At 35.9% G+C, this 25,135-nt stretch overlaps 1 protein-coding gene across 1 annotated transcript in view; it reads right to left on the bottom strand.

The window, feature by feature from the left end:
* Positions 1 to 710: 710 nt before the first annotated feature.
* The window catches only part of SORCS3 (sortilin related VPS10 domain containing receptor 3), a 525,782-nt gene continuing 501,357 nt past the window's right edge, over positions 711 to 25,135 (bottom strand). The window contains exons 23-27 of the mRNA XM_088132244.1: positions 23,552 to 23,683; positions 15,826 to 15,925; positions 14,525 to 14,630; positions 2,047 to 2,207; positions 711 to 775 (exon numbers count right to left, since the gene is read on the bottom strand). Coding sequence (XP_087988370.1) covers positions 711 to 775; positions 2,047 to 2,207; positions 14,525 to 14,630; positions 15,826 to 15,925; positions 23,552 to 23,683 — 564 coding nt within the window. The remainder of the gene's footprint in view (positions 776 to 2,046; positions 2,208 to 14,524; positions 14,631 to 15,825; positions 15,926 to 23,551; positions 23,684 to 25,135) is intronic.

Raw genomic sequence — 25,135 nt, 5'->3', positions numbered from 1 at the left:
TAAATACGACAGACAACTGATATACGATCAGATCCCACATGTGACATAGCTGCTCACCGCAGGCTTCCAGTTAATGGTTTTGCTTCTGATATCGATGCAAATATGTGTGCTGTGTGTGTGCCTGTGTGTGGTTTATTCATTTTAAATTGATCTTTTGCTAAACATTAATTATTTTAAATTATTTCTCAAGAAATAAAAAGATATTTACATGGTAAGTATCTACATTATACCATCAGTATGAACATGCACCAGTGAGGGCCTCTTCAGAAATCTGGTCAATTGTGGCTGGGCCATTTTGTGCATCCCACCCACCCTCATTGGGATCTAAAAAAATTATTTCAGAAGGGACCCCACAGAAACAGTTTTCAAGATTTATCAGATAGTACCAGTGAGCTGAAAGGCCTTGACATAGACAAGTCTGGTAGGAGCAATTAAATAGCTTTTTGAGATTGCCACTGGCAAAACAGCACAATTCTTTCCATTTAAATTCAGGGTCTTATACCGAGTTTTCATTCAGCTGTATATCATACTGTGATACAGTTTGCCAAATGCTCAATTTATGAATGTCCCCTGGAAAACAAAACAAAAAAACAAAAATTCCACACCATAATATTAATAATAATAACAAGAAGAATTTCCTTTTATATAATCATAATATTAATTACAAAATAAAAACTGGGAAACATTGTTGTCAAAATGGATTCCTGGTATTAAACACTAGTGCAGTTCGGTATTTCCTTTGTGCTTTCACTGTTGGAGATCGTTGAGATGCTTCCTAAGCAGAAGAAGAAAGGGAGAGTAAATAGATTTGCAAATTGCATCTTGATTTCATTCTGAATATTGTTTATGTGCCAAACACTGAATAGTTTTGTGTATTTGCTAATTTCTTGTGGATGCCCTTTCACAATTTTGCTTTAATTTGAACACATATTGTTCTTTATCCTGATAGGTGAATGGTATGTGGAAATTGATACACAAAGAACAAAATTGCATTTCCAGCTATGTTTTGGCTGAGAATCCCAGAAATAACTCTATATAAAATTAGGACATTATACCCTAGCCATATGAAAGCATAGAGTTATGGAAAAGAGACTGATAGTGTGACAGATGGAAATCAGATGAGAAAGAGTTAAGCAGAGATTCAGACATTGAAGGGGAAGCGGTAACTTCCTTTTTGTGATGTGAACCATCACTGGGCTGTCTGTTCCAATTTCTCAATCACTTTTTCCTTATTTATTGAAACACAGTTTATGTGTTTAATAGTGGCCTTCTAATGCTTTATTATTTTTCAAGAGTTGAAAAATTTCCAGGAAGAAAAACATTATAATATTCTCCAGAAAATAATGTATGTAAGGATTAATTCTCACAAAATCAGGGTAACAGATCTGTCTATTGCAACAGTAAGGGGCAGATGGAAACTGGCCTTCCCACACAAAAGAAGGGCCCAGGCAGCCTGGCCCAGTGCAGGAAAGGAAAAGGCCTCCCAAAGAATTTGAATATATATATATATATATGTATGTATGTATGTATGTATGTATGTATTTGGTTTGCTCTTGAAACATAGCAGTCACTAGAATTCTTTTGTTATGGCTTCCTAACTTTTCTTTAATAAATATTACTTATTGTAAGTTCTTGGGATCTTATGAGTTTGCCTAATTTATTATAGTCCTGCCTGTTGGGTAAACTTGACAATATATTTCTTGAATTTTCTACTAATATAAATCTATTTTATGTGAGAAATATTTACATTCATCAATGGGGTAAGACAAGAAGCAAATAATTTTCTATATTTTAAGGAATGTACAATCATATGTTGACTTTGAATTATGAACCAGGATCAGATAAATTGTTGGGGTGGGGGTCAGAACAAAAACTAAAATTGTTTAATTTGAATTATCTATTCATATAATATAAATTAATTAAATGAAACATTATGATCACTTTTCCTCCTTGTTTCACACTGACAATTCAGGTCCTTAGATTGGGCATGTCTGGTTAAGGGATGGTGACTGTCATTGTCATTGACTGGATTCCCACAATGTTTACCTATAGCCTGTGTGTCCAACTCTTTGTCCATGAGTTCTTCAGGGTCTGTGAATTCACTAAGTGTGATTTTGGGTGTATTTTCATTTTGGCTGACAGAACCAATCATCTCCTGTTCTTTGTCATGTTGGACCTGAGCATAGATGTTGATCCATGGAATTTTCCTGCATATAAAGGAAACAGATCTTCAGTTATATATTTAACTATTCTAAATTATAGAAATAGTTGTCTTCTTAACAGTAACAGTGATTTATCATTTAGATATGTTGTATCACAAAAATAAGAGGAAGAAAGTAAGATGAGGAGTATAGTTAACATTTTGAAATGTCTCAGAAAGTGCTGGGCCTAATTTCAGTACATATGCAGGAGAAAGTATTCAACATGTTATAAAAAATTCACAAGAGAGTCAGACCTGGAAGACTTAAAACCTAGATCTTCAGTTTATGAGAGCTGAAGTCATATGCATCCAATACAAACCATGAGACACCCCCCCCCAAAAAAATTGAAATTTGCACTAAAATATCACAGTACAAGCCTAGCATTTTGTATTTGAGTCCTGACTATGTAAGTCACATGATTTGTGTAATGATGTTGTAACATGTATTTTACAATTTGTACCCTCCCCCTCCATTGATACATATGCTCTCTGTCTCACACACACACACCCCTTAGAACATCTGCATAAAGGGAAAGAAATAAACATTTAAATTAATTGGAGAAAAAGTACAAGATCTTCATTTTCTAAATCATGTTTAGAAAAATTTTCACTGGATCAAGTTTTTGTAGCATTTGCATGTTGGATTTCTAACCCAGTAAAATCCTATTTAATGAAACAATTGGGGGAAGAGATGGCTTCATGGGAGTATTGGAATGGAAGGAAACAATTGAGTAGGCTTCTCTGATCTGAATCTAACCAAAATCCCCTGGGAATTTTGTGGGATTCTTGGAATATTATACCATAGAGTTTAAATCCCTAAATATCAGATGAGATACATTTCCACTTCTGTCTTTAAATTGGTGAATACTTCTGCAGCCACTTAAAGTTACATGCTCTGTTACAAACAGCAAATGCTGTAATTTTCTAATGCTGCTGTAAGATATCTGATACATGATACATGATGTCAACTAATAAATTCATGAACTTATCAAAGACAATCAGATTAAACAGCAGTGACAGCAACTGAAGCAAAGGTATTAAAGAGGAGTCCTGGACAACAAAAACAATTTTGTTGTTTAAATAAGGAACTTATTTGTACCAAAGTTTATCAAAAAGAAAAGAATAACAGAAAATATTTAACAAATCTGAATGGCAACATATACCTCACTATCCGTTCTGTGTTCAGATTGATTGCTTTTCCAGGCAGTTAGAGCTATCATGAGCTTTCTGCAAAATAAATGTTGTGTAACTCTTATTCGCTTCCTTCTGACATCCTTTTAAATGGTTGTTAAATGGCTGGGAGGAAAAATAGTCAACATTTCTGCTTAATCTTATTTTCTCCAGGGCAAAGTTATCAGGTACCTTTGATCTTTCTGTATGATTTATCTTTTGAGACCTGTATGATCATCCTAGTTCTCTTGCAAATTATGAGCCAAGCTCATTTAGCTTTGGTGCATGCTTGCCTGATTTTATAATCTTAATTAGGCCATTAATAACTCATATAATATGTCATTATTTCTTGGAAAGCTTGCCTGGGTTTTTTTTCTGTTTCTGCTCCTAGTATCTCTACTAGCTGCTAAGCCTTTTAAACTTAAATGGGGTTTAGGTTTTTCCTTCTCTGCCATATTATAGAAGCCAAATAAGAAGAAAAAAATCAGAATTAAGTTCCATACTCTCAGCTTAATCCAAATGTTACCACTAGATTTCACAGGGGTCACCTAAGTAAATACATTTCCAAAACAATATATGGAAAATACATATGGAAATGTCCAGAGCTTATTGAATAGAATGCCTTATCTCAGAAAATGTATTTTCCCTGACACACTTTTGATTAAATTTGGATGGTCATGAAGGGTTACACAAGGTGGGCTGGCCCCACTAAGATGCTTTATGCTGAAGAAGCAATGTATCTGCCTTGATTCTTCAATCTGAAGCACAAAGACAGGGCTGATCTGTCCTGACCAGCCACTTCACTTAGATAAAAGTGGCTTCCACACATCTGCAGAAGCCATTTTTCTTGACCACTCTTCTACTTAGAAATAGGAAGCTGCTTCAGTTTGTTGAGTTCTTTGAAGATGTGCTTTAACAGCACTTTCATCAAAACAAAAGCACCCCTGCACAGTTCTAGATATCATACTAATGAAAGATCTGAGCCTCCTGAATCAATAAAACTTGTCTCCTTCTCTGTACATGGCAGACCAAAAGAAGACAGCAACATAAAAAGACAGCTCCCTCAGTCTTCAGCTGAATCCTGCTGGAATTATGAAACGAACTTGGATCAGATAAGTCAGTCCAGACTTCTCGACATGAAATATTCCAGTTTTCTTTCAAATATGCCCTTCTGTTTTAAGCATGTTTCTGGCAGTATATTAAAAATATCATTTTAAAAAATCATATGACTCTTTTAGTGGCACCGTGGCCATCCTCAGTCAGATCAGGAAGGAAAATTAGAATATGATGAATGAACATTAGAAATCTTAACATAAAGTAGACATTGGTCCAATATTCACAAAATGTTTTCTATTATAGTTTTGACCTATTTTCCCTTGCAAATGTTATATGACTCTTTTCTTCCCAAATTTATAAAAGAAGATGAAAATGTGGGATCTTACCAACAAGAACTTGTTGTGAATTCCCCCCATGTCCAAATATATTCATACAGTGTTTACTTTCAATTTTGAAATGTTGTAGTAATTTTGGAGACCAGCTTGCTCACTCATTTCTAACATGGTAACTAACTATTGTTGTTATACTAGAACACCCGAGATAACTGAGTCTTTACAGAGATTTAGTTCTAAACAACAAAGACTTCTATGGAGTCATATATCTACTGTATAGCACAGTAATTAAATTACAGGTAGTCCTCATTTAATGACCACAATTGGGACCAGGAACTTGATTGGTAAGGAAAGTGGATGCTAAGTGAAACCACAACTCTGCTTACGATCTTACTTCAGCTTTCCTTTGCTTTACAGACCTGTGAAAATCATAAATGCAAGGATCAGTCAAAACTTAACTTTTTCATCACTGTCATAACTGTGAACGGTTGCTAAACAAGGCAGTCATTAAATGAGGACTACCTCTATATGTAGCTGTAAGGATGATTTAGGAAAGAATAAATTATCTCACCCCTGTACATAACAAAGACACTGAACCAACTTTTTTTCCACCTGCCATGCTGAAGAAATATAGACTCACTGCAGTCTGTGCTAGATTGTATGTGCGAAAGCTCCCCAAAGATATACACACAAACATAAATTTTGAAAGAAAATATAACAAAATTAATATTCTTCTTATACCATCATTTTGTTCCACAGTAAGGTACTTTTTATTCCTCCAAGTTTTCTTCTATGTGCATATGTCCAATGGCATCTCTTGCTTTATGCAGGCCTTTAATAAACCACCCACATATGTGTCAGCAGAGTGCCAACTGTAGGAATTTATAAAATTAAAAATTGATGCAGAAACATGTTCTCCCTATCTCAGCTAAATGAAAACCAATATTCTAGCTGGAATTCTACCTCATCACAAAAATTCACATTGCTTTCCTGATGAGATGAAGTCCAAATAATCACTACAGACTAGTTTGCAGATTCCCCAATCCTGAATACTGAGAATTCTTTGAAACAGTATTATAAGAATTTAAAAAATAATTTTGTTGGACCAGGCCAATGCCTCATCCAGTCCAGCAATCTGCATCACACAGTGGTCAACAGATATATTTATAAAACTCGCAAAAATGTATAGGATAGTAATAGCTCTCTTCTACTTTCACATCCAGTAGTTGAGATTTAAGCTACTAAATAGCCATCAATACTATGAGAGGCTGATAGTTCAGTTCTCCATGTCTAGTCCAATCCCCCTTTTAAAAACATCAACATCTAATTGTAGTAATTTCCCCAGTTTAACTCTGCTATCTGGCATGATTATCTTTGTATGACATAGCATTAAAGATGTCAAGATATTTGCTTTACCTACAGGTGAGTAGGTACTTCTACGAAAGAGTAAATCTATTGCTATATGTCAAATTCCGAGACTGAGAGATGCATCTTAAGGAGCCATTAGCAAATTTGTGTCTCTAACATAAGCTCTCTTCAATTGTTTGCCTGAACAATTGAACAAAAGAGATGCCATGGGGTGCATGTGTGTGTGACAGAGAGGAGCCATGAATGCATGTATGCCTATCATCTCAGACCTTACTGCATTGAGCTTTTTAAGGGCACATAATTTTTGAGAGAGTTTTGTTCATGTTCAGATGATGATGACTAGGGCTCCTGCTCAGAGCATTCTGCCCCTGGACTTTCATTTCACATCCAACAGTAAGGCAGAATAACTAGCTGCGTTGTTGGATTTGTATTACTATTTATGCATTGACTGATCTCTGCAAATGATCATTTAAAATTACTTGGATAAGATGTATATTTTTCTGTGAAATATCATATGTCTATCCCACAAATATCATTCATGGTGATATGGTTCATGGGGTCACGAAGAGTCGGACACGACTTAATGACTGAACAACAACATCCCACAAATTAGCAAGCCTACCCTATCTCCCTCACCATCCTATCAAGTCTCCACTATGATATATGGAGTCTTGCCATTTTACGTCCAATGCAGGGGTGAGGAAGGTTAAGTGAATATGCTGCTTATGGAGAAACAATTTCTCCCCTTCTACACGCCATAAAATTAACAAAGCAAATCTGAATTTGCACCTGGTATTTCTAATTTAAAGTCATGTTTGACATGGATGTAGCTTTTTTGTTCAATTCTCATGTGAGCTGCGCAACACTAGCAGGACTTATCTACTCTTCAGAAGGCATGGAAAAAATGGAAACATACAGGAGGCATGAAATTATATCAAAATCGAGTAAAGATTCTCCATGAAAATCTTCCTTCCTTCCTTCCTTCCTTCCTTCCTTCCTTCCTTCCTTCCTTCCTTCCTTCCTTCCTTCCTTCCTTCCTTCCTTCCTTCCTTCCTTCCTTCCTTCCTTCCTTCCATCCATCCATCCATCCATCCATCCATCCTAGAAAAAGCTGCATTTCCAAATGTTTACTGGCACTTTTGCCTCAAAAATAGATCTTGTCTCCTTATCTTTATGTTTTAGTTTTGGTAGGTATTATGTGCATATATCTCTTCATATACTCTATTGTATCCTTATAGAAGTGAAGAGGCTTCCACATCCTAATGATGCTATGAGCTATACCCAGAAGAGTCACCAATAATGAATAGATCATAGATAAGATTAAATATAATCCACTGGAGAGGAAATGGCAACCATACCAGTATTCTGTCAAGAGAACTAAATGGACATTCAGAAGCAGGACAACATACTGAAGGATGAATTTCTCCCATATCCAAAGGTATCTAATGAGCTACTGGGAGCAGAGGGAAAGTACCTTAGCACTGCTGTGTATGAAGTGGATAGATTAAAGCCCCAAAAATATTTAGTTGCTGTGCTCAGATGTAAAAGGGAAGTTTAATATACAGCATATACCACTGGTACATGAAATTTCAGAACCATGAAGCAAGGTAAGTTCAATATTGCAAAGCAAAAATAACAAGATGGAACACTGACATTCTGAAAATATGCTGTCAAGCAGCGATGGCTATAGAACAAAATTTAGTTAGTTCCTGGAGGACATTTCTGACGTATCTGATAAAAGGAAGAGAATAAGGTCATAATCCATTTTGTAATGCCTAAAGGTTAAGAGTGGTACAATTACACATTTGCATCAATTTGAATAGAAAGGATAACATGAGTGATTGATTCAGTTTGTCCTAGCGGATAGACATAAAGACACTGAACCTTCCTGCAAGGAGGGATGCAGGTAGAATATCAAATTTGGCTAATGCAAGCATTCTTTGTGTTTGGCAGCAGATATTAGAGAAATACCTGGCCACTAAGAATTAATGATCTAACATGCCTAAGGCGCAAATTTGGGGGGTGGAATTTTTTTTACATCTAGGTCAAAGTTGTGTTTTTTTAATCTCTTGAAAGAGCTTTCTCATAATCAGTCGAAATCAGGTATTGCAATACAACATAAAAATGGCATTATAATTGTTGGTGGATTTGACTTATTTTGCTTAGATCATTGAGGTGTCTCCCCCACCCCTATCCCCACCCCACTTTTCTTTCAGGGTAAATAAGTATTCTGTAATCTTCCCCTCTGCTACATTTTCTGCTGGCAGTTGGACAGAGGGCTAATAAGAGGATTGTTGCAGAATCTTGGTAGCCACATGAAGTTCAAAAAAGTGAGAGAAATTACTCTCCCCCAAATATCATACAACTTCTTAACATCTCATTTAAGTACACTATAGTTAAAAACAAACAAACAATGTTTTGCTTCCCACTCCTTTAATTGCACAAGAAAGCTGGATTTTGTTTTGTTCTGTTTAATGTTCTAACTCTAGCAATGATAACTTCAGGCAGACAGATATTTCTTTGGGATGAAACTGGGGATTCTCTGAATCATGAGTTCAAAGTTAGGTCAAATGTAGCTTTTCTCATGGCCCCACCCACTTTTTTGTAGCCTTATCTATATTTTGGAACATGACTCCAGTATACTACTTGAAGCTCATGTGGACCTCTTGGCCTGGAAAAGTTCTGCAACTTTGCTCTGGATAGTGGAAATATTTTGAAATGAGAGCTTTGTGGAGCACAAAATATAAGGAAGCAATATAATGATATGGGTAACTTCATTCTAAACATTTTATCCTGAATTATTTGAATTGTTCAAACTATTGATCAGCTATTGCTTAACTAGGCTTAGGGTTAGAGTGTACTTGTAAATTAGCAATAAATCTAATCCTCCTGCTCTTTAGGTGGTGACAGCATTAACAATGACAAAGAGTTATGGAACATTTTGCCTATTAGAAGTATATCATGAATGAATAGGCAATCGTATAATTAAATAGAAACAATATAGAGAGTGTGAAACTCTCAGATCTGTTATCTTCATTGTAAAGGCTGTTATTGATGACATGAATCATTATAATAAAAATAAAAATGTGGTTAGATCTATGATGAATAACTTCATTATTTCAAATGTGGCAGACCCTCATAAAGTTGCGGCCAGATTTTGATAACCTACTGCAAAGGCATTTTTCAAAAAGAAGATGCTTATGTCTGTTTCCTGGCATTTTTCACTTACTGATCTACTGAAGTGTTAAGTATAACATTGTTTCATGATGGAGGATACTTGAAAATAGGATTAAAAAGGTATGAAACTCATATTTTGCTAAGAAACATGGAAACATTAAGTTCTAAATTAATTAATCTGTCTCAACTAATAAAATGAAACAGTGTTGCAATTTATATACATTTCCCCAAATATGCATAAACAGTGGTGGTTAGATATAAAATCTGCATCCATATATACAAATACTTCTACTGCCTTTGGTTGAAATCCCAAGGTTTCTTGGGTTTGGGCAACTGTAGTTGTCTATGCAGATCTAATTGTATAAGTTTCCCAAAACAGGCCAACTGAAACGTCACTAAAATGCCAAGGGGGAACTGTTAGTCTTTTTGGACAAATGTCAAATATTTTACTTCCTGAAACAGCAATGCTAGAGTCGGTCCAGTCCATCATGCTTTCAGCAAACCAAAATTGTGTCTTTGTGGCTCCCAGCACAAGAAGCATTTCATAGATGAAAAATAATAGGCAGACAAATAGCTAACTTATTGTGGCATACTAGAATTTTGTCAAGGGGAATGTAAAATAAAATCAAGAGAAGAACTAGTGGCCAAGGGATATAGTTGTCAATAGTTTTGTCATTTACAATTATTAGAAAGATTTAAAGTAGACAAAAGAATTTATGGTTTTGAACATTGTAAGACTAAGTTTGAAACAGAATTGTGTACAAATGATCAACATGTAATTGCTAAAATGTATAAATGTTTAATTAAATTTGAAACAGAGGAAGAACAAGTGAAAGAATGTATGATAAAGTGGGCTAAAAAATTTGGTTATAACATACAGATGGAACAATGGGAAAATATGTGGCTGAAAGGATTGAAATTTATACTATGTTATAATCTTAAAGATAATTTTTATAAAATGATGTACCGTTGGTATACTGTATGTCACCAGAGAAATTGTCTAGAACGTATAAAGGCACTTCAAATTTATGTTGGAAATGTGAACAAGAAGAGACTTTTACCAAGTTTGGTGGACATGTAAAAAAGCTAGAAAATTCTGGAGTCAAATACATACAATAATTCAGAGGATTTTAAAGATTTATATACAATTGAAACCAGAGGTTTTTCTTTTGGGATTGATGGACAAACAGCTGGGAAAAAGTCATGGAATTTTGTTTTTGTATATACAACTGCAGCAAGATTATTGTATGGACAAAGATGGAAAGATTTGGCACTACGCACAATGAAGGAATGGTTGGTGAAGATGATGGAACTTGCTGAGATGGCTAATATATAGATATAAAGACAATATCTAAGTTTATTGCTTTTTTTGTAATAACTGATTAATTTTTAAAAAAAAGAACAGTAAAAACTAACAAAATTAATATTAAGAAAGAGAATAAGAAAAATATAATAAGAAAAATAAAAAGGAATTGGAAAAAGAGAAAATAGTAAAGATCAAAAGTACAGAAAAGAAAAAAGAGAAAAACAACAAAAGAAAAAATATTACTTCTGACACTCTCTGCAACAGATATAAGTAACAATATACATCAAACTGTTACTCTAAATTTACAACATAACTTCAATTATTTCTATTAATCCATATTATTTCTAATCATCAAACCCATACAACTTAATTTCATTTTTTTCTGTATCCTGCAGAGTCCAAAAAAGATTTCCAGTTAGCACTAAAAGTATAAAATATCTTATCTCAAATCAAAGCCATCAATTTCACCATTTCAGCCAACTCCATCAGCTTCACCAGCCATTCTTCCACTGTAGGTAATGTCTTGTTTTTCCACCTCTGTGCATTTAAAAGCTTTGCTGCTATTATCTTATATAAAAATAAAGTTATAGATAATGTCATATCCTTCCACTTGTGTATATATAAAAACCTTACTGCTATTATCATATAAGAACAAAAATTCCATAAATTTAATAACAAATGTGTTTTAACCTTAGTAAACTTTATACACAGATCCTTAAAGCATTGTCATTCAATCCTGGTCACAAAATAATCCCATTAATAACTACCAGAAGCTCTGCATATATGTTAACCATTGTCAAATAAATTCACTTAATAAACTTCTGTTTACTTTAAAAAGTTTAAACTTTAATCCTTTCAAATAATGTCCCACAAGTTCATTCCCATCAGGCTTTCCTTGTCTTCTCCCAGAAGCATCCTCAGTAATTTCTCTTTGTCTCTTCCCAGGAACAGCAGCACTGATTCAAGGCATTCCTTTTGCAAATCCAAGATAAAAAATCTTTCCAAGTCACTCCTCTCCATTATTTGTATCTCTCCTTTAAACATTTTATCATCAATTGATTCAGTTGATTTGTAAATCCATTCTGGCATCTTTTTTCATAACACTCGTACCCTTTGGCCATTTTAAATCCATGTTCGAATCTACAGATTCTCTGTTCATACCACCTTCACAGTCCAACGTTTTTTTGAACTCTGATTCCACATTTGAGTCAATCTCCACCTCTTCTTCATAGTTATCCATCTTATCTACTCTCTCTCATCTTTTTTTCAAGGGATTTGAATTTAGCTCCTAATTCATCAAACACTGACTGGAGTAAAAGTAAAGGAGTTATTTTATCTTCTAATGGCTGCTCCAGGGGACCTCTTCTAGCCATTTTTTCCCCAAAGCAAACTTCATAGTCATATTCTTTTTCTTTTTCTTTTCTTTTTTCATTTACACAAGTAAAATGTATACCTGGATATAATTAATTAGAAGCAAAAGTAAACAGTTCACGGCCTCTTGTGTCCTTCAAGCTGGAATTGCAGGCACATGTCAAAGGGAAACATACAGGGATCAAGTTACAGTCTTCTTCTGTTTTAGAAACCCAGCCAATGAACAGACATGATCCAGCAAAACGAGAAATTTTCCCATGGAAAAAACAAATGTCACTACTACAAATGGAGTTTCATAAAAAAAGAAACTTCTGACAATAAATCTTCCCTTTTCACTGTAAGTAACTTTTAAGTCTCTTTTAAATTCCACTTTTCATCCAGATTTTTGTGAGTTAATCAGATTCAAATTAATGCTCTATTTCTTCTTTTGAAAGCGTAGTCCCAAAAATAAGGATAAACCCCAAGAGAATTACTTATCTGTTGTAAAGAAAGATCTCTCTTAAGTTGCAAAATAGTTATATTCCACAGTGTTTAGAAATGAGGTTCAGTCGGCTCTGGTGTCCATAAAAAGGCTGCACCGCAGCTTTGAACTACTGTAAGATGGATGCCCATCTCCTGGCCGCTCAGCTCAAAAGCGATTCACAGAAGCTTCTCTCTGGGAGAAGCTTTCGAGAAATGGTTGTCTGAAGACTGTATGGGTCAATTTCCTCACTTCCTCCTTGATCCGGAGCAAGTTGGGCAGCCAGCGCTTGCTCCCAGCCACCGATCCAGCTACAAGCCCATTTCCCCTCTCATGGAGAGATGACTAAGCCGCCATTATCCTCACTGGAAGTCTCCAGTATCTACATTTATTGCTGACTGGAAACCCCTTACAGACTTTTTGCATGAAATATAAAAAATGAATTTATGATTTATGATTTTGTGGATTAGACAGAATAGATTATAAGAAAGAGAGTAAGAGGTAAATTTATAACTATACTTATAACTGCTGTAAAGAAGATCAGAAGCTACTTCTTTGTATCTTTTTTCTTTCTTTCCTATTTTTCTTTTACTTTTTTTCCTTTCTTGCACTTTCAGCTTTCTCAATTTCTTTTTTTTTCACTTTATATTACTTTGTATTAGTTATTAACTTTAAAAAAAAAACTTTAATAAAATTATATTTTTAAAAAAAGCAAACAAAAATTGTGCTGCTTTTGAGAATGGAGAGAATTCAACTCCTCAAGGATCCCATAACAGAGATTTCAGTGGAAGAAGCAATCAGCTGCAGTAACCTTCTTTCATTTGGTGGGGAGGCTATTGAAGTGTAGGTAGTGATAACTAATAATACACTGATTATATTTAGCCACCTATCAAAATGTATATACATCCCAACAGACAGAATATATCATGAAGAAATTGTATATCTTTTTAAAATAAGCAACACTACAAAACCAGAAAAATGTAGGCAGATTCATTAGATAAAAGCACCCTGGGGGAAAAAAAAAAGAATTGCATCTACTGTTATGTGAACAGACTTCTGCTTCTGCGACATAAATATATGTTGCTGACTTCCAGAGCAGGCTGGAAAGAGAGAAGTGTTGGGAGAAAATCCTGTCCATTTGCTAATGGACATAACTAAGTATGACCTAGAGAGGTTAAGGTACAAATTCAACTCTTACCTTGTGTTTCTAAATTGATAATTATGCTCTCTAGATGGCCCCGCTACTTATATGTGCTAACAGTTCCATTCTTGGAGTCTGAGTATTCAGCTGAAACCTGTATACCAGTTAAATCTATGAGGATAGAGACCAGTGAATGGAAACTTATGTATTTGGGATCTATGCATTTAAGCTTACCATTGCTAATTTCCAAGCTGAACATATGAATATTAGGGGTAGTAGTAATGACGTAATGACCAAGTATTAAATGAGCAGCAGCAACTACTAAATCAAGGGCACAGCCATCAGGACAGAGCAGCATTTCCTTTAATGAACAAATGCCTAAGCTATATGTGTAATGAATGATGCAGAGTTCTAATGACATCATTTCTGTTGTCATGGAAGGAATAAGTTGGCCCCATGCCACTTATACTTTAGAGCTTTAATCTATGCTACTTTCCTACTGGGTCTGATGTGGTGAAGAAAAACTGCAAAAAAGCCTATCCTCTTGGAGTTACAGTGTAGCTACTCATTATTGTCCTTACTTTGAAAAGAGGCAGTTCCTCTTTTGGTGCTCAGCATAACTATGGACTGGGGAGAAGTCCACAGTTCCTCCAACTAGAGCTTCAACGATTACTTCAGACTGTGCACCATTACAGTTCCTAAGTTTAGAGGGTTGATGAAGTCATAAGACAGTTATCTCAGTGTACAAGACTGACCCCAATGCTTTTAGTGAATGCCTGGAATTCATCTTTGCTTCCCTTCCTCAAGTAAGGCATAGCCTATCCTCCTTCTTGCTTCTTTTCCTCAAATCCTAAATCAATGTATAGGAAAGCCAGCTGCATTTATTTTATTTTTTTTGCTCAAGCAGATTTGCTGTGAATAGCAGAAAGGAGTACCAACATACCTTTTAAACTTGTAGATTAAAAAAACAGCCAAGCCAACAAAGACCACCGAGAGCAGCATCAGCATTGCAGAGCTGCTATGTCCAGCACCAGGATCAACAAGAGGCGCTGAGAGGTAGAAAAAGATCATATTATACAGTAAGACGAAGTCATTAAATGTAGAGATGGGGAGAGGATGCATCTGTCTCATGCCTTTGCTGTTGCTAAGTTATTATCATTAACAAGAGAAAAGGCAGCGTGTGTGTGTGTGTGTGTATGTGCATGTGGACAGGGGTGGGGTGGGGGATCAGTACTATTCTCTTGGAACTTCAAGGTATGTGTGTGTGTGTGTGTATAAAATAAATAAGTAAGTAAATAAATAAATAAATAAATAAATAGGGAACAGGGAACAGGGAATATTTGCAAAGAAGTCAAGACAATCCTTTTCAGATACGTCTTTAAACAGGATTAACCATGACTTTGGCTGTAGTTTTTACTGCTAGGCAGGAAAAAATCTTCATTCTTTTCTACTAGTTTTCATTCAATTTGATGAAAGAGAATTTGCTTTCAAATGTCCACAGCTATGCATTTGATTTTGAAAAGCCATTTGTGCCCAGATCTAATTGCTTTTTTTCCCCCTAAATTTTAATATGAAGTCACCAGGAGTTGAGATCAACTTGAAGAACACTTTATATTTTCCCTTTATAAAAACTGTTAGTTGCCTTGATTGCTTCCTTTGCATAGAAAGGCAAATAAAAATCCTGTGTTTTCTGTGCTTCTCTTGCTAGGTTGCAAAAATAAATTATGGTTAGGTTTGGTTGAAGGACAAAGAACTGGAGAAACAAATCTCTTGTTATATGCCACAGTCATCTTTATGTAAATCTAAATAGATTATTTCATTCCTACTGAACATCTATGCTGTCAGCACCAGACTAAGCTTTTTTTAAAAAAATAACTCTATCTTTGAATCAGTTACTCAATTCTTTTGTCCCCCAAGTAAACCTAGATTTATGAGTGGGGAATGGTTGGATTTCTCAAGCAGATCTCTTTTCATTTCCTTTCAGCTGAAACATATCTAAGTGGATTCTACTTAAATCAGCCTTCACCTACCTAGTGCCATTAAAAGGTATTAGATTCAGCTCCCAGAATACCCAACCAGCTTTTCTGAATCTTTACTAAAAGTACAGTACCAACCTGTCCAAGAACAATGCCGAAGATCAATGTAATAGCTCTCTTCAATGTTTACTTTCTTTCCAGAAGAACATAAGCTAATCATAAGATATCACCTTGTGTTACCTAGATCTTTTCTCCTGCACCAACTTACCTAATGTTAGCTGAGTGACATAAACAATTATTTCCACACCAGGCTTCAACTCAAATTGAACCAGGTTCTGATTTAGAGCACTGAAGAGGATTTCAACAGCCTGAGGAGGAGTGGAGGAAAACACAATTAAATATTGATAAACAACGGCAATTAATAATAATTCTCACTGGCATATAATGTGTTTAACGGCAAAGTCGTTCACCACATGCTACTTCTAAAATCCAAACTATATCATTCACACACTCAGAATAATCCCAAAATATGAAGAAGTTAAGAAAGAGAGAAAAAAAATTCTGGAAGAAAAGCAAATGGAATAGAGAACAGAGTGGCAGAAAAATGCTTCTCATTGCACCTACTGTACATTGCAATTTTTAAAATTACCAAGTTATTGTTGCTATATTATTTACAGTATCAATCACAGAAATATATTTTTAAGATTGCATTTAGCACAAACTAGGGTTGCAGCAGATTTAGTTCCAATTGTAATTCTCTTTTTCTCTTTTTTTCCACTTATACACACTTACCTATATATCTGTGCACACACACACACAGACACAAAAGAATATGGTTTGGTAATAGAACATGTGCTTGGCTTGGCTTTCAGAAAAACCCAAGTTCAATGCCCAAACTCTTCTGAGACAGCTAAAAAAAAAACCTACAGAAAAGTATGGGCTTGTTAAAAGGGAATTTCCTAAGCTTATAACTTTTGAATTTACACATAAGGTGCTTACACATAACTGTGCTTACACATAAGGCGCTTACACATAACTGATAGAGATTTAATAGCCTTCTTAGGGGGAGAAGGGCATTTTAACCACTGTAGATTAAGGATTAAGTCAGTAATTTAAGTAGTTGTTAAGAGCTAGGTTAAAGGGTTAGACTAGAAACAGAGATACCTAGCTTTAGGTCTACCTGTGTCAGGCCTAGCCCAAGGAACTCCAAGAGACAATGCAAATTCAGTCCAGCTATGTTTATTAGCTACAACCTCTAGCAAGAATCTTCCCAGACTGAAACCCTATCTCCCAAAGTCAGTCAGCCACAACAGTGTGAATTCCTCAGGGAGGTGCCAGTCTCATCCTCTTGTTCCTCCCATGCTCTTCTGGGGAGCTAAGAAGATGTTTATCTCTCTGAGCCTGGCCTTCATAATTCCATTCCATCACATCCTGACACTTGTGAAAAACAGAATAAAAATCGAGCAACAAATAATATAAGTAAATGTCTTACTTGGAATTGAATACCACTTTATTTCAGAAAATAATAAAACATATTTAAAGAAAAATATAATGACATTATGACTATGTGAATGTCTAGCTAGCTGTCCCAAGACTACATAATATTTTAATTTAAAGCAAAAGAGAGAGGGGAAAATAAAGATGTTCTGATGAACGACATCACCCTCCTTGGGCCCTAGCACATGCAGGCCAAATTATATGTTGATGTTAGTTTTCTTGTTTTTTCTTTTGCTGCTCCAGTCCTTAAGACTTTGTCCTGCCCATGTCTGTGGGACTCTGGACATCTGCCCTAAAGTCCAGGCCTAGTTGCATTTGTGGTAAGGTGTTGTCAATCAGTACAGAGTTTAGTGTAATTTAAAGCCTACTCCATTCCCAGAATAAAACTGGATAATGTTGTACTCTTTTTAGATTGTGACCTGCAGAACAAAGCTGTTGTTCTTACTATTATTTTACCCTTCTGCCTGCAGCTGCTAAAGCAATTTTTCCTCTTCCATAATTACCTCCCCTTGCTCCCCTTTTCTCCCTTCCTTAATCATAATTTCTACAACAATTTTAAATATATAACAAATCCTTCTCTCCAGACCTCTCCCCATATACAGGTACATCCCAGTTTAAGAATGAGTTCCACTCCCAAGGTTTGTCCTTAATTCAAATTCATATGTAAGCCAGAACAGTATTATTGTATAATACTGTATAAGTAGTATTGTGTACTGAACTTGAACCATTGTGTATTTAACTTGAATCATTGTATATTTAACTCAAATTTTGCTACAATAGGCTCCATTCTTAACTATGGGTCATCTGTAGCCAGGTGTTCTTAACCCGGGGGCTCCCTGTACAGTATTTGATGAACTTGAGATCCATAGAATCTATGTGATAATGAATTTGTTACTTTAAAAGGCCACAAGACTTTTGGTTTTCAAAACCTGTAGTACCCCTTACAGTAGTCTTTCTTCAATATTTCTATAGTTGAGTCTTGCTCCTGCTTCCTAAAGCCACTGTATATTGTTCTGTATTGTTTAGGAAAGTCACCAATGTCTAGAAGCACATAACTGTGGAAGAGAAAGAAGGGAACCAAGAGATCCCTTCTGCATTATTCCTTCTCTTTGTGGTTCTTATTATCTAAAAGTATGTTCTTAACTGTTGATGTTAGTCAGCCTTCTGAGGTAGACCAGACAGGAAACACAGCCAGATGAGCCAATTCTACTTTATTGTAAGGTTCCATTAACAGAATCTTGCAACTCTGAAAGTATATTTGTCCCCTTGTTCACTTTCCAGCCCAAGAAACTAGATGGAGTCCCTTCTGAGCTGCTTGCCCCACCACATTCCTGTTGCAGGCTAAGTTGCCTTTTATCTTACTGTTCCCTTTGCTGTGTCTCTTCACCCTGTCTCCCAAGGACATTCCCACATGTGTTTATGAGATAGATCCAAATGATCTACAGTATCTGGACAAGCTTCCTTTCACATTCAGTTCATCTTTGATAGATTGCAAAGAGCTGCATGTGACCTGTCAAGCCTCAATCCACATCTATAAGAGATTAATATACTATCTTAAGTTTCAAAGCAAAGCTTATAAAGCTTCTGCATTCTAAATAACTAGATATGTATTTTTTTCTGATATAGCTTGAGAATTGGGCAGCACCTAAATAAAAATAAATAAATAAATAAACAAGCTCTACCTTTTAATCCTTATATTCATGGAAGCCTCAGAATAAGTAGCTAGCTCTATCTGAATATACTAAAACATTTTGATTATATGCATTGTCTTTAATGATTTGTCATGATAGAAGAAAGTAATACATCCCATTGTCATGGGGTCCAAGGGTTACATCACTGCTGACATCAGTCTGACTCCCCTTGTCTTCCCATGGATATTACCATTACCTGTGCTATGAATCCTTTAGACAAAGTGTAAAAATACATCCTACAGCAGGAGTGTACAAACTGTGACTATAGGTTTCATGCTGCCAAATTTCAGTTTTCAATTTACAAAAAGGAAAAAAAAATACATGGTGGTGAAGCATATTCAAGTTATTTAATTATTTTAATCAAATGTGAATTTAAATTTAATTTTTTTTAACTTGGATCCATTCAGGTTTCAGAGTATTGATCCAGTAAACTCAAAGGCCAAGCACAGCCCTTGACTAGAAAAAGATTGTATATCCTTCACTTATTAAGCAACTATAATGATTCTTTAAAATTAAATAACCCCCCTCCCCCAAATTTCAATAACTGCTTTGTATGTGAAGAATCAGGACAACATTGTGAAGATTTCAGCTGTCATGCCTCTCCCCAAAACTTTGTCTGACATCACCTCCCTAAAGCTACATTTAAATTATGCTAAATTATAAGACAGCATTATTTCCTTGATAACTGGGTGTCAGAACAATGGCAGCTGCCAATGGGGAACTCAATTTCTTCTGCAATGACCTTGGTCATAGAATGAAAACCTTATGAAAAAAACCTCCCTCTTCCAGAATCACATCCATTTCATATCCTGTGTCTTTATCACACATTTTTACTTGAAACCTATCAGTTCAACACTTACATGAACAATTGTAATATATATGCTATGGATTGTTAGATACCCAAGCCTACTTGGCAGGCCATCATCAAGAGTAATGAAAGTTGCTGAAAGGTCCTGTTCTAATCCTTACTCCTTGGAAATTTCAAAAAGAATACTTCTGATCACTAGATTGATGAATTGAAATACAGAACTGATTAAAAACTGGGGAGGGGAAGAAGTCTTCACTTCGAATCAAGGATAGTTCATGCCAGATAAACCACAACACTGTCAGTGGAAAAGCCCTTTTCCTCAGTAGCCTCCTCAGAAGAAAATGTAAAGGTCTGGGTTAGTGCATACAGGCAGTCATTCAGTTCTGGTCCCAAGCCATGACAGGTTTAAAGATCAAATCTGGCACTTTGAAGTGGGTTAGAACAAATGGACTAGGAGCCAATTAATCTGGAAATGCATTAGTGTGTAAGGCAGAAAAATCTTTAAAAAATTAAAGTGCCCTATGCATTTAGTTGTTTTGTAGAAGAGAGATTTTGACAGGTATAAGCTAAACTCAATGTACAAAGATTAGAAAAGCTGCACCTGTGGAAATATTGTATTCTGCACAATTATTCCAAATACAGTATCTTCCATTAAATTTGATCACATTAATTACAGTAATTGCCTGATAGCAGAAGAGAATATTGATACAGGGGTATGTCAGAAATCTGTTGGAACAGCAAAAATCAATTTGACACAATTATATTTGGATACACAGTCTACAGAAAGGACAAAGGAGGTTGTTTACTGTGATAGTGTTCTATATTTCAAAGATAGGATAGTATTCAGAACATGGTTAAAATGAAAAGGAAAAAGAAGAAAGGGGAAAAAAGGAAGGAAGCTAAAATAATGCATAACTGCAGCTCCCTTCAAATTAGCTAAATAAGTAATATAGAGTTATTGTCAGGCCTAGCCCGAGGAACTCCAGGAGACCATGCAAGTTCTGTTCAGCAATGTTTATTAGCTACAACCTCTATCAAGAATCTTCCCAGACTGAAGACTCCGTTCCCACAGTAGCTATGAAAACAGAGTGAATTCCTCAGGGAGGTGCCAGCCTCATCCTCTTATCTCTTCCTCATCCCTCTGGAGACGAAAGAGGATGCTTGCCTCCCTGAGTGTGGTCTTCATAATTCCATTCCATCACAGTTATATAGGTGGCAGTTGTGGCTAGGAGGTTCTTTTGGCAACTTTGTGTTGTGGCAGTCACGCCTCTTCCTTGATCAGGAGGCCCTCCGCATGGTCACTTATGCCCTGGTCACTTCCCGGTTGGATTACTGTAATGCACTGTACATGGAGCTACCCTTGAAGAGTATCTGGAAGCTATAGCTGGTGCAGAATGTGGCGGCGCGGACAGTTCTGAATGCCCCTAGGAGGGCACATATAACACCATTGTTACGTGAGCTGCATTGGTTACCAGTCTGCTTCCGGGTCCAATTCAAGGTGTTGGTCATTACCTTTAAAGCCCTTCATGGCACAGGACCAGGTTATCTGAGGAGCTGTCTCACCCTGGTTGCTTCAGCCCACCCCACTCAGTCCAGCAGAAGGGGCATGTTGCAGACCCCACCAGTCAAGGAATTTCAACTGGTGGGATCTAGGCAGAGGGCCTTTTCTGCTATGGGCCCCACCCTATGGAACAATCTGCCTCCCAAAGTCCGGTGTGCCCCCACCCTCATGGCCTCCAGGAAAGGGGTGAAATCCTGGCTGTGCCAGAAGGCCTGGGGGCCAGATGGGGGCTTGCACCAGTGGAGGTGGCTTGTGGGGTGATTGACCTTGCCCCCCCCCCAACATCTTGAATGTTTTAGTATTTATGTACAGGGTTTGTTGTCTGTATTTGATTTTTAATTGATTAATTTATTTTAACTATTTATGGGGGATTTTTAATTGTTGATGGGGTTTCTGATTTTAACTGTGAGCTCCCCAGAGTCACCTGTTGGGGGGAGATGGGTGACATACAAATTTAATAATAAATAAAGGCAAAAAATGGTTGGGGTTTAGAAAAGTTCATTATGGAGCAACCAACAAGAGACCTTTGATTTAATCCAGAGTTGGGCAACCACTTTCATTGCCCCTCACTGATCATGATTGTTGGAAATCAATAGCAACACTTTCTACTATTTTGACAAAGGGAAAAACAAACAAACAGACAAACATGAGATTTTAGCATTAAGTCCTAAAACAGCCAAAGACCCAGGGGACTAAAAGGAAAATTTTAGCATTACCTATTCTATCATGAGGTGACAACAAGTTTGTATCACTGCCCTACCTACCCTTAGCTTCTGCAGCCTGCAAAAATTAACTACCAAGAGAATTCCCATCCAAATTTAATCAGAAATATGGCCCATTTCTGACTTAGGGAATTTATTTTGCCCTTACTGTACATACTGCTTGCTACAGCTATTATCATTTATCTTTTAGCCCACACAGTTCATTAATATAGTACAAAAAGAACTTTGATATTTTGTCACAGTTCAAAAAGCAATCTTGAATTGGTTGCCTATTGCTTTAGGATTTCTTTTGCACTGTGATTTAACTACTGACTATCTAATCAGGTTTATACTGATTAGCAGTGCAACCTTACACATGTCTACTCAAAAGTGTGCCCATTTGGATTCAAACGAATTTATTTCCAGATGTGTAAGAGATTGCAATCCAAATTACATGTAGAAAGGGTCATGAAGTTATCATCTAAACCACATGCAGTTTATGTTCTGCACTATGCTTTAATTGTCTATATGTACAAAGTTGAAGAATTAAAACCAGAAAAAATGGTCAACAGTTTTGAATCATGTTGAAGTAATTCAAATCTTATGCAAAATAGGATGGAGAAAATATTGTATCCAGAGATGCTTGACTTCAGATTAATACAAGCCAAATCAAAGGCACCATAGGATATGTCAACCAATCCTCTCTAACTTGCTGTTTGCTTGTGAGTATTTTCAGTCTTGATTTGGGAAAAGGTAGCAAGCAGAGGATAGCTCATACTATAAACTTAAATACAGTTATTAATAAAGTTATTCGGAGTTGTGATGATAGAAATATAAATTATAAACCTGACAATGGATAAATTAGTGATCTGTTTCTTCCTACATATTCTGAGTCCGAAAACCATCTTCAGAGTCCCTATCTCCCAGTACTTTCCCTTGTGCAAGTATGGCATTGCACTTCTTTTCCTCAAGCTTACAACTTTCCCAATCTCTTTATTGGTAACTTTTTATTTACTTAGTAGTACCTTTGCAGAGACAGCCAGTCTGGTGTAGTGGTTATGGCATCAGGCTAGAAACTGGGAGACTGGGAGTTCTAGTCCTGCTTTGGCACAAAGCCACCTGAGTGAACTTGGGCCAGTTACTCTCTCTCAGCCCTAGGAATGAGGCACTGGCAAACCAATTCTGAAATCTTGCCAATAAAACTGCAGAGACTAGTCTAGGAAGTTGCCAGGAGTCAAAAACTGGCTTGAAGTTACCAAAAAACAAAGCAAAACAAAACAAAACTGCTGTCTCATTATTTTCTTTTCTTGCAGTCATAATGGTTTTTATTGCTTGTACGCTTTTATGTTATGCTGCTTTTTTACTTAAATTCTTAGATACAAGTTTTAAAATACTATGTTTTAATTTATTACAAACATATATTTCAGATCTCAGGACACAAATCTACCAAAATGGCTTACAAATTGTTCTTGTAAGTCAATCCTCCAAAAATAAATATTTTAAAAATAATATTTAAAAAATTAGAAGTATATACTTAGAGAATCTACTTGATCGTTTCCATTTTCGGGTGATTGCCATCACCAGTTTAAGGACAAAATCAGTATCTGTACAGAAAGTTTGGCAAGTTTAATATTCTACATTATACTACTTCAAAATTCTTTTCAGTTCAGAGCCTGTTTAACTGTTGTAGGAATACATAATCATCTGAAAGAAGGGAAACACTGTATTTTACCCACCTGCTCCAAATCACCTTCACTGCCTTTCCTTCTCTCTGAGATGTTTTGATGTGGTAGGATGAAGAGCTCAGCAGAGGTGGGCAAGCCAGGGAAAACTGCCACAAGGATTTGTTCCTTGGGGATCCCAGTCACCTAAGCAAAGGGAATAAAATGAAAACTCTTCAGTACACAGTATACCCTTAGTTTGTAAGTCATATAATTCTCAACAAACTCTAAACAATGGCAGAAAAAAATGGGGTTGTCTCCCATTGCCCAAAGGAACTGGTGTTTGGGAGCCAAAGTATACATCTAGAGTATTTATGGAGTATAAACCTTGCCTAAAAGCAGTCTTGTTTGTACATCTGAAACTGATTTCAGAAGTCCTTAAGTAATGGTGCAGTTTTATGGTCAGTGATGTGAATAATTTTGTGACTTTACTACATGATCTTCTTGGAGGAACTGGTGTGTACTACAAGCATGTTAAGTTAGGAGGACAGAATAGCAACTTAATGTTCCTTAACTAAGAAATGCTAAGGGTACCAAATACACCCCCCTTTTGGGAAAAACTGCATGCAAATGGTCTAGAAAAGGGGACAAAAATTGATGAAAAAGGGGACATGTTCCTATTGCAAATTGCACGCACAAATTAATAATGAAGTGGAAGTATGAAGTCACAAATTGTTCAAGAAGTCAGTCATATTTTATTGCCACACATCTTTCCAAACCCATGCTAAGGATGAATCTGCCCAAATCGCCTTATAGAATGCTTATGGCTGTGGAAGCCTTTGAAGAATGTACCATCCAGACTACATGACAAGGAAAATATTTGAAAGCTTTATTTTTTTAATGTACAAGGATTTGTTTCTAGTAAAGCAATGTTATCTGCCCCTGCTTATTCTCAGTGTGTATATTTATTTTGCTAGAAGAGGACAAACTCAGATAAATGGTCTTTCTGATATATCTTAACACTTGATACAACAGGGGAAAGCATAACAATATATGCTTTTAGATTTTTTTTAAAAAAAATACTCCCTATTTATTGTAGCAATAGAATTGTTTTCATTAATTCAATGAGTTATGAAAGAAAACATTTAATGTAATAGCTCTACATATAATAAATCTCTAAAATAGAATTTAAAAAAACATGTCTATAAAATATGAACTACTTGAGTTGATCTATTTACAGATACATGTGTATTGAATACTCTTCTTTCATCTTATTTGGAATAAATTGAATCAATAATTTAAAGTGTATCTGGCAGATGTTATAAATTATTCTGAATTAGTGAATATTCTAGATCCCATTTTAGATTAAATAATGTTATTAAAATGTAATGGGCCTATAACATTCTCTGTAGTGTACCTGAAAAATGTAGCCTTCTTTCCAGCTTTGGATCTGATAAAGCTATTTCAGTCACACATAATTATCTTCTTGAAGCTGAACTTAGGAGTCCAAACAATACTAGCATCTTGCTAGAGTCACGGTGGTTTCCAAGGTCTGAAACTGTGTAATAGCAATTCCTTAAAACTCTTTCCAAGTTTAGAAAAAGTGGTAGGAGAGAATAAGATAGTCCAAGAAAATTGGAAGACCATACTAGATCATTT

The sequence above is a fragment of the Python bivittatus genome, unplaced genomic scaffold, assembly GCF_059951505.1.
Source record: "Python bivittatus isolate LINGU-HERP-01145 unplaced genomic scaffold, Pbiv_v1 ctg000980_np1212, whole genome shotgun sequence".
Lineage (NCBI taxonomy): Eukaryota > Metazoa > Chordata > Lepidosauria > Squamata > Pythonidae > Python > Python bivittatus.
Note: the sequence above shows the minus strand (reverse complement) of the source record. Positions and strands in the feature narration are given on the sequence as shown.